Source organism: Sinocyclocheilus anshuiensis, unplaced genomic scaffold (genome assembly GCF_001515605.1).
Source record: "Sinocyclocheilus anshuiensis isolate Anshui unplaced genomic scaffold, SAMN03320099.WGS_v1.1 scaffold941, whole genome shotgun sequence".
Taxonomy (NCBI): Eukaryota; Metazoa; Chordata; class Actinopteri; order Cypriniformes; family Cyprinidae; genus Sinocyclocheilus; species Sinocyclocheilus anshuiensis.
This window is the reverse complement of record NW_015555791.1, coordinates 224356-237073: the sequence shown is the minus strand read 5'-3', so window position 1 is coordinate 237073 and position 12718 is coordinate 224356. Positions and strand designations below refer to the sequence as shown.

At 35.4% G+C, this 12718-nt stretch overlaps 2 protein-coding genes across 3 annotated transcripts in view; both read left to right on the top strand.

Moving 5' to 3' along the window:
- The window catches only part of LOC107674823 (EF-hand calcium-binding domain-containing protein 4A-like), an 18373-nt gene extending 10317 nt beyond the window's left edge, over positions 1 to 8056 (top strand). The window contains exons 9-18 of the mRNA XM_016468927.1: positions 310 to 381; positions 653 to 707; positions 1854 to 1933; positions 3041 to 3170; positions 3390 to 3516; positions 3600 to 3681; positions 5646 to 5760; positions 7082 to 7189; positions 7286 to 7362; positions 7572 to 8056. Of these exons, the coding sequence (XP_016324413.1) occupies positions 310 to 381; positions 653 to 707; positions 1854 to 1933; positions 3041 to 3170; positions 3390 to 3516; positions 3600 to 3681; positions 5646 to 5760; positions 7082 to 7189; positions 7286 to 7362; positions 7572 to 7656 (931 nt within the window). The 3' untranslated portion in view covers positions 7657 to 8056. The remainder of the gene's footprint in view (positions 1 to 309; positions 382 to 652; positions 708 to 1853; positions 1934 to 3040; positions 3171 to 3389; positions 3517 to 3599; positions 3682 to 5645; positions 5761 to 7081; positions 7190 to 7285; positions 7363 to 7571) is intronic.
- Positions 8057 to 8893: 837 nt separating this feature from the next.
- The window catches only part of LOC107674842 (CD151 antigen-like), a 10021-nt gene continuing 6196 nt past the window's right edge, over positions 8894 to 12718 (top strand). For both annotated transcript variants that reach the window (XM_016468959.1, XM_016468958.1), the window contains exons 1-2: positions 8894 to 9119; positions 11560 to 11644. In XM_016468959.1, the coding sequence (XP_016324445.1) occupies positions 11561 to 11644 (84 nt within the window). In that variant the 5' untranslated portion in view covers positions 8894 to 9119; position 11560. The remainder of the gene's footprint in view (positions 9120 to 11559; positions 11645 to 12718) is intronic.

Here is a 12718-nt window from a genome sequence, read left to right as displayed (position 1 = left end):
GGGTTTGCAGGAATGCAATAGATGAAGCATTTTGGTTCCTCAAAGAACCTTTCAGTGAACAGTTCTTAAAGAACCATTTTTCTTTGTGTGAAGAACATTTTAAAAAATCCAAATAACCTTTTTCCACTATAAAGAACTTTTTGTAGAATGGAAAGACTCCATGAATGCTGAATGTTCTTCATGGAACCAAAAGAACCTTCAGTTTTAGGAATGTAATGATGAAAAGTAAAGAACAAACAAACATAAGCTGCTATTTCCTGATGATATGTTTGTGCATTTTTTATTATGTCCGACTGTTTCTCACTACAGAGACGTCCTGAAAGTGTCCCGAAACATGCAGAAGGAACGGGAAAGCCTCATGAGACAGCTGGATCTTCTCCGGTAAGGGCGACCCAACTGAAATGGTTACACATTTAGTATGTCGTATGATGAGTGTTCAAGTGTAGGCATGTGTGTACTGCTCTTATCTGAAATATAAAGCTATAAGAATTGACCAGTCAAAACAGCTGGAGGTTTAAGATGTTTGATTGGCCATTAGTCCGTCTCATTCATAACTAGATTTGATATCTATATTCCAAGGCTGTTAAAAGTCCTGTGAGGAGGAGCTTTATCTTAAAATGTAACTGGAATTCTCTCACTTTCTCTTTTGTAGAGACATGAACAAGCGTCTTCGGGATGATAAAGATGCCCATCTGACACAGAAGATGGTTAGTCAAAAATACCCCTTCATGTCTCCCACTCCTTACCCACCATGCCGCTGTGTTCACGCCTTCTCGCCGTGGGTGCGCTCTATTTACCCGTATTAACCCTGCCTTTTGCCCATGTAACATAACCCACAATGCAGCTAAATGGGAATCGATACATTCATCTGGATGTATTCCTATGGCTTCTGCGAGCCCATGTTCCCTCAGGAATTCGAAACGTTGTGGATGATGCCGGCCATGCACTCTTCTGGAATATTCACATTTTCCAGGTGCAGCTCTGGTTAGTTTATTCTCGGGACAGCCTTGTTCCATTCGTCAGCCTCCAAGAGGAACAAAAACTAATGACTTGAAGGAAACTCAATGAAGACCTTGTGTGGAGCATTTGAAACTGTGAATATGGAATTGAGCCAATGTGCGCCAATGAAATGAGTCACGTTAGAAGAAAGATTGTTCCTTGTTCGGTCTGTTACAGAAACAAGCGTGATTCCAAGATATTGGTTATTTCTGTTTAAGAAGAGCCTTAATCGCTTAATTCCCCTCTTTTTTTCTTTTTTTACAAAGAAATTGGTCATTTAATTTACCAATTACATTTCAGTGCCTTGAAATATATGGCACTTTACCTCATTAACTCTTATCTTATTTTGTATTTTTTGTACTTGTAATTTAGTACAGTTTTGTTTGGTAGTTTCTTTTGAAATGATCAGTTCTGTCCAATGACAGTTCATGTGTTTGGTCTCTGATTGACGCAAAATGAACAAAATGTGGATTATGTTAAGATTTAAAGTTGAACAAATGGATATGTTGTCAGACAGTAAACAATAAAAATGTTTATTAATCTTGATTCATGTCATCATTTTGGGTGATTTACTTGCATACGCATACACAAGTGCTGTCGTTTCAAAACAACTGTCAACCCATGTCACACATTTTACATAAAAAATAATTTTAGATATATAAAAGCACTGCAAACACTTAATCAAGTGCATCACCTGAACCCATCAGTTTTGCATCAGTTACTGCTCTGGGAGACCAATATGCATAATTTCTACAAGAAAAACTAGACGCTACATTTTCTCAATTTTCATTTAAAACAATTTGCAATAAAGATGAAGCTAACATTTCTTTCATATCTCATCAACTGTTCCTCAGACAGCTCAAATGAAGAACCCTTTGCAGAGGAAGGAATCCATACTGGGGAACTATTTTCCACCAAGGAAATCAGCAAAAAGGTGGGTATCTAACTAAACATTATACATGCTATATTAATGCACATGACACTCTATTAAAAGACATATATGGACATACATATATAAGATGTGCATTTTGAAACATGGTATAGCTCTTGCCATAATTGCAGTTGCAATTATACACATTCATTACAATTCCGAGTCACAACCTTTAGTGAATACTGGGATTATTTTCCAGATCATTTGTCTTTCCCAATGCTGCAAAATGTTATTTAGCATCTTAAAAAATATATGAAGAGTTTATTTGCAACAGATAACTCTGTTAATTAATTTTCTTAAATCATGTTTTTTATTGTGTTATCATGTTTTTTATTGTGTTAGTTAGCTGTATTTTCTTAGTTATTATTATTTATTTAATCAAAACAACCCAACTGCAGTTTGATTAATATTAATTGGAATGCAGAAAAAAAAACCATGATATCTGTTTTTGCAAATGAACTCTTCATATGTTTCTAATTTTCCATTCCTGCTAATGAAAACAGCTCACACACATTTTTTTTTCAATGTTATTTTAGTATCATTGATATAACTATTTAATTTTTTTATTTTATTTATTTTTTAATCTTTAATTTTAAAGGTTTAGTAATTTTGTTGTGTTTTTGTCATTTATTATTATGCTTATTATTTTAAAGTGTCTATATGTGTATATGTGTATATATTGTTCTTATCAATTTTAATTTCTAGTTTTATTTCAATTTTTATTTCTAGTTTTTTTTTTGTTTTAGTTTGTTATTTTAGTACTTTAAGTACTTAAAGAAAATGAGAAATGCTGCCTTGGCAACTAACTGAACTAAAATAAGTTACATTTTTTTATATTTTCATTTATTTCAGTTAACATTTATTTTAAGCAACAGATATTTTTTATATAGTTTTACCGTAGTTTCAATTTGATCTTTACTTATCGATAATAAGCCTGGCTTACTGCTGGTCCAAGATGGTCTACTAGGTTGAAACCAGGTTCACTAGTCTAGTTAACAATCTATAGATCAACTTGGACCAGTTTTTAGCAGGATTTTCTGAGCAATGATAGAATTATTTTATAATTCATATACATTTTTTTGTATTAAAATAATTGTATCCTTTTTAAAGGCAGTTGATGGAAAACCCAAATGATGATCCTGAGGATTCAGACAGCTCGCTAACAGATTCAAGTCCGAAAAGACTCTCTATAGCTGAAGAGAGAGAAGACAAAACTACCTGCCAGTCAGAGAAAACCACGGTACTTGTGTTTTTACTGTAAAATACAATGTCATAACTGCTTATTACTCTCTGTGCGGCTGTGTCTTGGATGCAAATAACAGTAGATGACATTTTCTGTCGCTTCCAAACACAACAAACAATGTTGAGCTCATTAATTCTTGATCTTAACAGCAAATCAAATATTTACCTGCTTGATGTGGCTTTCCAGGAAAACCTTTCTTTCTTCTTTCTCCTCCAGAGTGCATTGCATGACCCGCAGCGTGTGTTTAAGGTGGTGTTTTTGGGGAACTCCGCAGTGGGAAAGAGCTCGTTCATCCATCACTACTGCAGCGGCCACTTCCCCAATAACTTGGCCTCAACTGTGGGTGAGAGACGCTAGACATTTTATGCTCTTGCTTAACTTAATTCCTTTTGTGTGCTGACATGTCACGTGATGATTGATTGACAGGAATGGATTTTCAGGTCAGGAGCATGATGCTTGATTCAACACCAGTCGCTCTACAGCTGTGGGACACCGCAGGGCAGGAGAGGTCAGATGTCCCAAAAATTGTTTCATAGAACCAACAGACTGATTTACATAATCTACAATGCAAGTTGAGGTTATTAAAAGCAACTGTATGTAGTTTTGTGTATTTCCGCGGCTTTGGAGCCCCCTAGAAGTTAAAGAGAGGAATTCACTGTCATAATTACAGTGGATGGCCGTACCAAAGTCCCTTTCAAGGAAAGTCTGTTCACTCGACGGCCATATTTGCAACGCCTCCCGGTGCTCATATAAGACCAAGTCCTTTCTAAATCAATGGGGGAATCCTGAAATCTCAAAAACTGCTCACTGAACTCACAATTAAATTACATATTTCAAATCAGCAACAAAATCTGAAATGAGCTTCCCCATGAATGTTGTTTCTTATGCTCAAATAGCGTTTAAAAAGCTTATTTTACAGGCTAGACCAGCCAATGCACATACGTAGTGATAACACGCTTATGACTGTGCATGCGCATTGGCTGGTATAGCCTCAGGTTTCTATGGGAACCGGGGCTTCTAACGGCCCCTGCAGTGACACAATGACTTTACCAATCAGCGATTGGCTATTTCATTTAGAAGTTGGGACTGTTCCGCCATATTGCACGTTGCAGTTTCTCCCATCCATAAGTACAGAAGTGAACTGTATTTGTATTTCTATAGGTGCGTCCCAAATCGCGTACTTATGCATTATTCTATGACGTTTTGTAGTACAAATAGTGTGAGTAGTGTGTTCACACTAAAAATTCCAAAAAGAAAAAGTGCACTTTAAATACCCGGATGATGCACTTAAATAACCGAAAAAACAAATGCTTAGTCCCAATTCGTATACTATCCATCCTAAATAGTATTTGGAAATAGAATTAGTATGTCCCAAATCATAGTATGTTGAAAAGAGCATGCCAAAGATTCCCCGATGGTCTACTACTTGAGATTAAAATTCAAAGTGCAGATCGATGCGCACGCTAACGGCTAATATTGCCCACAACATTGCGCGGTGGACGAGGATTCGATTAGAACTACAATCACGCATAAAAAGTGATATGTGAGATTGACGGACAGGCAGAGAAAGGGGTTTGAGTAATAAATAATCAATGTCTAACCTGATTAAAAAATATTTATTTAATGTTATGTGCGTTATATTTCATCTGCAGCAACATTGTGAACTTTTATACATTTGGTCATTAACTTTTAAATGCATCATAATGCAAACATATGAAGAGAGTTCTCGTCATGATAGGCCTACGACTGGCAGATCAACGTGCCTCTTCATTTTCTTTAATATGGTAGGAAATTCAATTAAACGAAATGTGGATTTTGTTAACTGTGACAAGATGATTGACAGTGCAGTCAAAGACTAGGGAATTTGGTGCAGTTTAAATGGTGACAGAATGCACGTAACTAAGCAACAGAGTGTCCGTTAAAGACACAGTTATGACGAAGTAGTATGTCCCAAAGCTTGTCTACTATTCTGCTACATAGCAGAATAGTATGTAGTTACTATTCTTAACAAAAAGAGTACATACTTTTAGGGCATAGACAAGTATAAGTAGGCGAATTGGGACGCAGTAAATGTGTGGAATGTTGGACACTTCATGCACTCAACTGTCGCAGCTTTAATTATGTTGCGAAGGGGGAGGGGCTATCAGACTCCGATTATTAATGACAAAATAACCTTAAAAAATTCATACACTAGGCTACATGGTTGAGTACATAGTGCATAGTGTATAGTGCGTCATTTGGGACACAGTTTTAGTCTTTGGCCCTACTCAAGCATTTGTTGCTGCTGTAAAACAATCCAACATTTACGCGGAATTTCGTACCCGCTCACCAAACTTTACATACTCCCAGTTTAGACGGTTGGAAAGAAACTTCAGTTTACCATCAGAATGATTTTAAACTGATGTTTCAAGGTTAAAAAAACTAACCTACAGCTGCTTTAAATCTCCTAAGATCTCCTTTCGCCCCCATCAGGTTCCACAGCGTCACACAGCAGTACTTTCGCAGGGCGGACGGAATCATCGCTATGTATGACGTTACGCACGAGGCGTCATTCACGGCTGTCCGCCATTGGTTGGATCAGGTGCAGGTCAGTCTAATTGGATTACATTTTCAGTTTACCTTCTGCAAGAGGAAGTGTCTTCAGTATTTCAAGGTGAAAGAAAAATAGTAGTCTGAATCCTGTAGGAAAATCCAAATCAGTATCAGTTATTTATGGTTTCTAGCTAGTCTGCGCTGAATGTTTATGGTCATTAAGATAATCCGAATTGGTTTAAATGGTTGATCATTGTTAGTTGATTTAGTTTCAACCTGCTTGAGCATCTTTGTAAACTGGTTAAAGTTGGTAGACCACTTTGGACGAGCATGAACCTTTAACATTAGGCTATATAAACCAGCTTGAATTGCCTTTGTGTCATTTTATTCCTGTTTAAATACCTGTTCTTGATTTTTCTTAGATATGGTTAATATATATTATTTTATAGTTTATATATAAATGTGTATTTATTTATATTTCCATATTGTTTTATAAAATAAAACTTCATATAATAAAAAATATTCTATATACTGTATATCTTTTTGGGTAATATCACAGATCTTGTGTGTGTCTGTGTGTGTGTCTGTGTGTATTAGTGCTGTCGAACAATTAATCGCGATTAATCGCATCCAAAATAAACGTTTTTGTTGACATAATATATGTGTGTGTACTGTGTATATTTATTATGTCTATATAAATACACACACATACACACATGTATATATTTAAGAAAAATGTTATGTTTATATATTAAATATATTTATCTGTAATATAAATAATATAAATATAAATATATACATGTAAATATTTTCAAAATATATACTGTATGTGTGTGTATTTATATATACATAATAAAAATACACAGTACACACACATATTATGTAAACAAAAACTTTTATTTTGGATGTGATTAATCGTTTGACAGCACTAATATATATATATATATATATATATATATATAATTGTGTATATAATATATATTATTGCTTAACATTTTAACAAGATTTCCTTTTTTGCTATCATTACAAATCACAAATCTTGTTTTTAAATATTTTTTTCTCAGTGAATATTCTATTTTCCTCAATAGTTAGCATTTACAAATAGGCCAAAAAAAATACTAGGGTAAAACCTCACAGGTGTAGATATAAACTGCTTGGACTGGTTACATAGAATGGCAACATTTGTATGCAAAAGGTGTGCTTACACTGCTTTGCATACACATCAGTGTGTGGCTTTGATTGAAGGTTTACTGTGAAATTAGTAAGAGAGTGTATTTAGCATGTGCCTTAATCTGTTTATGTTGACTGTGTGTGACCCTGTGATTGGTTTATGGGATTAGACTGAGTATCATTCTGTGTGTGTGTGTGACTGGCAGGAAAAGATGGCTGAGGGGGCGTGTCTGATGTTGCTAGGCAATAAGACAGACCTGGCGACCGCAGACAGGAGGGAGGTGACAAGAGCACAAGGCCGCAGGCTGGCGGAGGTGATGAATGACCCAGCTCATCGTTTCCAACTGATCTCAGTCATTTGCATGTGTCGGTGTTTGTATAAAGAGTTTTGATGTTGTGTGTCTTGACAGCAGTACCAGGCTGCGTTCTATGAATGCAGTGCAAAGAGTGGACAGCAGGTGGAGGAGGCCATGACCCACCTGACCAGGTGTAAAACTGGATTAAAGATATTTAATATTCAGCGATCACAAGTGAAATGTCTGTTTTCCAATGCAGTAAATAATATAATATAATAGAGTAAAATGATAAAATAAAAGAGTCTTTGTTTATTGCTGAAGTAGCAATTCAAATAGAAAAAATGTAGGATGCAGATTTTAATTTTAATTTTATTTAATTTTATTTTTCTCTGTGTCTCAGGTTACTTGCCTCACAGGAGGACAAGCAGTGTGAGTCTGTGCTTCGTCTGGACATCCCTGCCAACAGAGGGCGCTGCTGCAAATAACTGGAGCTCACTTCAGAATTCATCAAAGACTTGACTCATGAATATTAATTACGCCACTTGACACTCAAAGAATTTAAGAAACAACCTATGAATATTCATAAGCTAAAGGATTCGGAGTGGATAGTCCACCTCTGAACATCAGCTAAATTAATAACCATTTTCAGCTAGGTAAAAAGTTATAAAACAGTATCGGGAACAGTGCTACGAACATTTTAGCATTACTACACACTCCAACTGGCGATCTGTTACACAAAACTATATGTGTGGTACACTTTTAAATCTTTTTTATACTCAAATACATTTATCGTCAGTCTAATGTTAAAAAGTAATGCCTGTATGAGTATTTTCATAATAATTATTAGTATTAATTTGTGGACTTGGACAAAAAATGCCATTTTTGGGAAGCCAAAATTAAATGTTATGTTTACCTTAAATGTTTTCTATGTAAATATTGTATTTAAAGGGGGCATAACACACAGTTTCACCCAATCTCATGTTAATCTTGAGTACCTATAGAGTAGTACTGCATCCTTCATATCTCCAAAAAGTCTTTAGTTTTATCATATTTATAAAAGAAATATACAGCCTTACGATTCTCTCTGGAAAAAGCCGAGCTCCTGGAGGCGCGCCATGGGCGGAGCTAAAGAGTGACGAGCACTTGGGCGCCGAATGCCAACAAAACAGACATTTGATGCCGTTTCACTTACTGTCTGCAGTTCTGAATCATGACCGCGATCTTTTAAAGCTGGCACCGCTCCATCTTTCAGTATCAAACATGTGCAAATCCAGTGTCGAACTGGGCCTTCTTTATAAAACGCTGGTCAACAAACTCCATTGCTGCCCCGGAAAAACAAACTGTATCCACTGTTTACATAATGCTGGGTTCTTTAGGAAGCTGAACAAAGTTATCTTTCCCTTACAACCAAAAACACACTTCTTTGGAGACATTCTTCCCGAGTAAGTCCCGTGCAGCGCTGCCGCCGGATGAAGCACACTGATGGGCGCGGAGAGCGGGAGGTTACGTTCTTCCGGAAGAAATGCCCATATAAGGAGTTCCACCCTTGTTTACGTCATTAAGAGCCACGATCGGAAAAAAAACCTCTCAGAAACTTGTACGAACCCGGAAGTAAGATTTTTAGCACAGAAATACTACGTCCAAATTGTTTTTTTTAAACTTTGTCCATGCTTAGCATGAGAATCCAACTCTTTAACAGTGTAAACAACTCTGAAACAGCATTGTACCCCCCCCCCCTTTAAACACTATATCAGTTGTTTGTTGTACAGCGCCATCTCTCGGCGCTTTGTGTTATTACATGGCGTGAAGAGAGCAGTGCCCACAACAAACGCGGATAGAAGGGCACAGACCCCTGGAGTAAAAGCGGACTCTCAAACATCTTTTCTTTTCTTTTCTTTTTTTTTAAATACGACCTACAACGGGATATTCATTCAACCACGTCCTTCAGGTGGGTGCGATATTTCAAACACGAGCTTTTAGTATTCTTTTGAAATCGTTCGTTTGCAGGTCATAAGTGGGCAGCGTTTGTATTATGGTGTGATTTATGAGTTTATGAATAAAAATACATTACACTTTTGTCCTCACAGCAGTACTCAACACTGATTACTGTCAGACTTTCAGAAGTCTTCATCACTTGAATTAAGATTATAATATTTAAATCTGAAAACACAGCCACCACAAAATCAGACTTTAGCACCTCTTTTTACTTTGAGGTCGTTCTGAGGTTAAATCCAGATTTAAAATCATAACAAACTAAAAAAAATAGTTTAATAGCTATAATACTGTTTTTGAAATCAAATCTTTGCATAGCTATGACTGGAGACACTGGCATCTAACAGTGCCTTTGAAAAACAGTTAATCTTAAAAAATAAATAGGAAATAAAACAATTATTTAATAAGCATGTGTCCTATTCTGTGTAATTTATTCTATGAATAAAATTCAGATGTAGCTCCCTTTGTAATTGTTAACATTTTCATGAGTAACTGTAATTTAAATACAAATTTTTTTCTCAGTTACTGTAACTAGTTACATTTATTTTGTAATTACATTAGTTCCATTACATGTAACTACTTACTTCCCAACACTGGTTATAGGCCTATATAACGGAATAAAAGAATATTATTTGCTATTTATTTGTTGTCAGCAGCATGTCCCAAAACAGACAGGTGTAAAAACAAGCCTTAGTGTCTTGGTGGCGTCTGTTTCGCACACTGCAGACGTGTTGGTGTTAGTCAGGCGGCTGGAGTTATATCTGCTCGTGGAGGCGGCTGGGTGAGGTTACAGTAGTAAAAGTTAAGAGATCATAATTCTGACTAAAAACAGTTTCCTGGACAGAGGCCCGCATCCACACCCACCCCTGAAAACATAAACTGCACACGTTTATGTACTCAGAGTAAGAATTCAATAACTTCAAACTGTCAGTATAGTGCAGCTTATTCTATTATTTCACCCCAAAATTTAATTAAATAAATAAATATTTGTTGTATAGAAAATATTTGTAATATTTACACTACTGTTCAAAAGTTTAGGTCAGTCAGTTTTTTTTTTTTTGAGAGAGAGAGAGAAAGTATTGCTTTTTTCAATAAGTATACATTAGATCAATCAAAAGTGACAGTAAAGATATTTATTATGTTATCAAATATTTCTGTTTCACATAAATGCTGTTATTTTGAACATTCTATTCATCAAAGAATAATTAAAAAATGTAGCATGGTTTCCACAAAAATATGAAGCAGCACAACTGCTCTAATAAGAAATGTTTCTTCACTGTAATCATGATAGGATCAGTAAGTCATGGCAACTTATATTTCTACATTAACTCATCAAATTAAAGGCACAATATGTAATTTTCACCGCTAGAGGGCGCGTATTCAAAATAAACAAATAGACAAAGGCGTAGTTTGATGATGCAGTGACTGAGTGTGGAATCATGGGAGTTGTCGTCTTCTCTGGATTTAAACATTCTTCGAAACATTTGGGATAATGTAAGTACACAAGTCAGCAAAATATATAACACTGTTCTAATGGTTTTTGGATATTTTAATAAAAAAATCTTACATATTGTGCCTTTAAGTTGAGCAAATTCAACCTTTTTTATGAGTTGCATGAAATTCAACTTTAATTTTTAAGTCAATTTAATGTAAATTTAAGCATAAATGACAATCAAGTTGATTATAATTAACAATTTAAGGCAGCAACTGAACTTAAGTTTTTATTTTGAAATAGGTTTAAATTTATTAGCTTTCATCACAGCAATAACAAAAATTTAAATACAAAAGTTATTTTAAATTTAAATAATGGGCTATTCTACAATATTGTTTTTGCAATATTATATATATATATAGCTAATTTTTCCTCATTACCACAATGTCGTTTTTTTTTTAATTATAATCAAGGATGAAGCTCATTACTTTTACTCAGGAGCTGAGTTTTCCACATGTTTTCCGTCGTGTGACCTTTTGCTCTCTCTTTTCTTCCAAATAAGCTCTTAAGCAGCAAACAACTTTATAAATCAGAAGCTATGTTATTTTACCTAAGGTAATATTTCCTTGCATTATATTACATCACGTGAGAACCACCTTCAGTAAACATTAGTAGGAATGAAGATTGCAGGAAACCAAAATCTAACTATATGATTTTGGGATGAAATAAGACCTGCACATGTTCTTCACCCAACAGCTGTAATTCACTGAACTTTGCCTCACAAATGTCAGTTCGGTCACATCATTTTAAATTCTGTGCAAAGGAAGGGTAAGTTCTGTCCAAACGGCCTGTAGTAGATAAAGACCAGCCTCTCGGGGGATGTTAAGCTGGATTCATGGTTTTTCTCAGACCTGTCAAGTGGATGCCATCTTGAAAGTGTTTGTAAAATCTATTACCATTTCAGGATGGCAGATGCTGAGGAAAAAACCAATACCTGTGGGACAATATGCCTCAAATACCTTCTGTTCATCTTCAATCTTTTCTTTTGGGTGAGTTTTGATCCGAGATTGATCTTGGTTAGTCTGTTGAGAAAGTAGCTAAATGTAGCCTAAAGTGGTTTCCTGTTCAATTAGTTGGTATAACTAGCCTATACTAGCTGAATGAACAATAAACCAGTTTAGGCTAGTTTTATGTGGTCTTCTAAGAAGGCCAAGCTGGGGCCAGTTGCATAAACATAGGCACTATGTTAAGACTGTGGCTTAAGAACTAGTTTGACGAAACTAGCAGTTAACCAAGAGGTAATCAGTCTTACTTTTCAGATTAAAATTACACCAATCTACCATTTTGTAACTGAATTTAGAAAGTTAATGACCAGTCTTGAAGAAAAAAAATTAGATGACTAACTTTTTAAGACTAGTCTAAGCAGTTTATGCAACTGTTTATCTGGTCCGCCAGTTGGTATCTCAACCTGAACAGCTGACAGATAACCTAACCAGACCAGCTTGACCATAGAAAAGCAACTCAATAGCAGTGTTATTTTATTATTATTTATTCATTGTGATGGATGATTAAGGGAATTTGGCCTTTGTTTTCCTTCCTATTTATATTTCTGTGAAACAGGAAGCCATGCCTGGATAATTTCATGTTCATAATCACCCTGGTGTGCTCAAAATTGTAAATATGAATGGGAATATACTTCACAGATATTTTACTCATAAGAATTTCTAGGGGTACCAATAATTGTGTCCAACGTGTATTTGAGGAAAACATTTATTTCATGATGAGATTTCCCCCCATTTTCAATTGTTTTAGTTCAATGAAAGGTTAGATATTTGTGATTTTTTTTTTTAATAAAAGATCAAAAGGATTAACAATGCAGATTTATTTTCACAGCCTTCTTTGATCTTATTTACCAAGGGTGCCAATAATTCTGACCACGACTGTATATAAGCCTATATGTGTGTGTGTGTGTGTGTGTGATTTCAGTTTCAGTAAATTTCCTACTTCAATTTCAACTCATTAGCTCATTTGATAATTTTTTCATCAAATATAGGCCTATATGTGTGTGTGTGTGTGTGTGTGCGTGTGTGTGTGTGAGAGAGTGTGTGTGTGTGTGTGTGAGA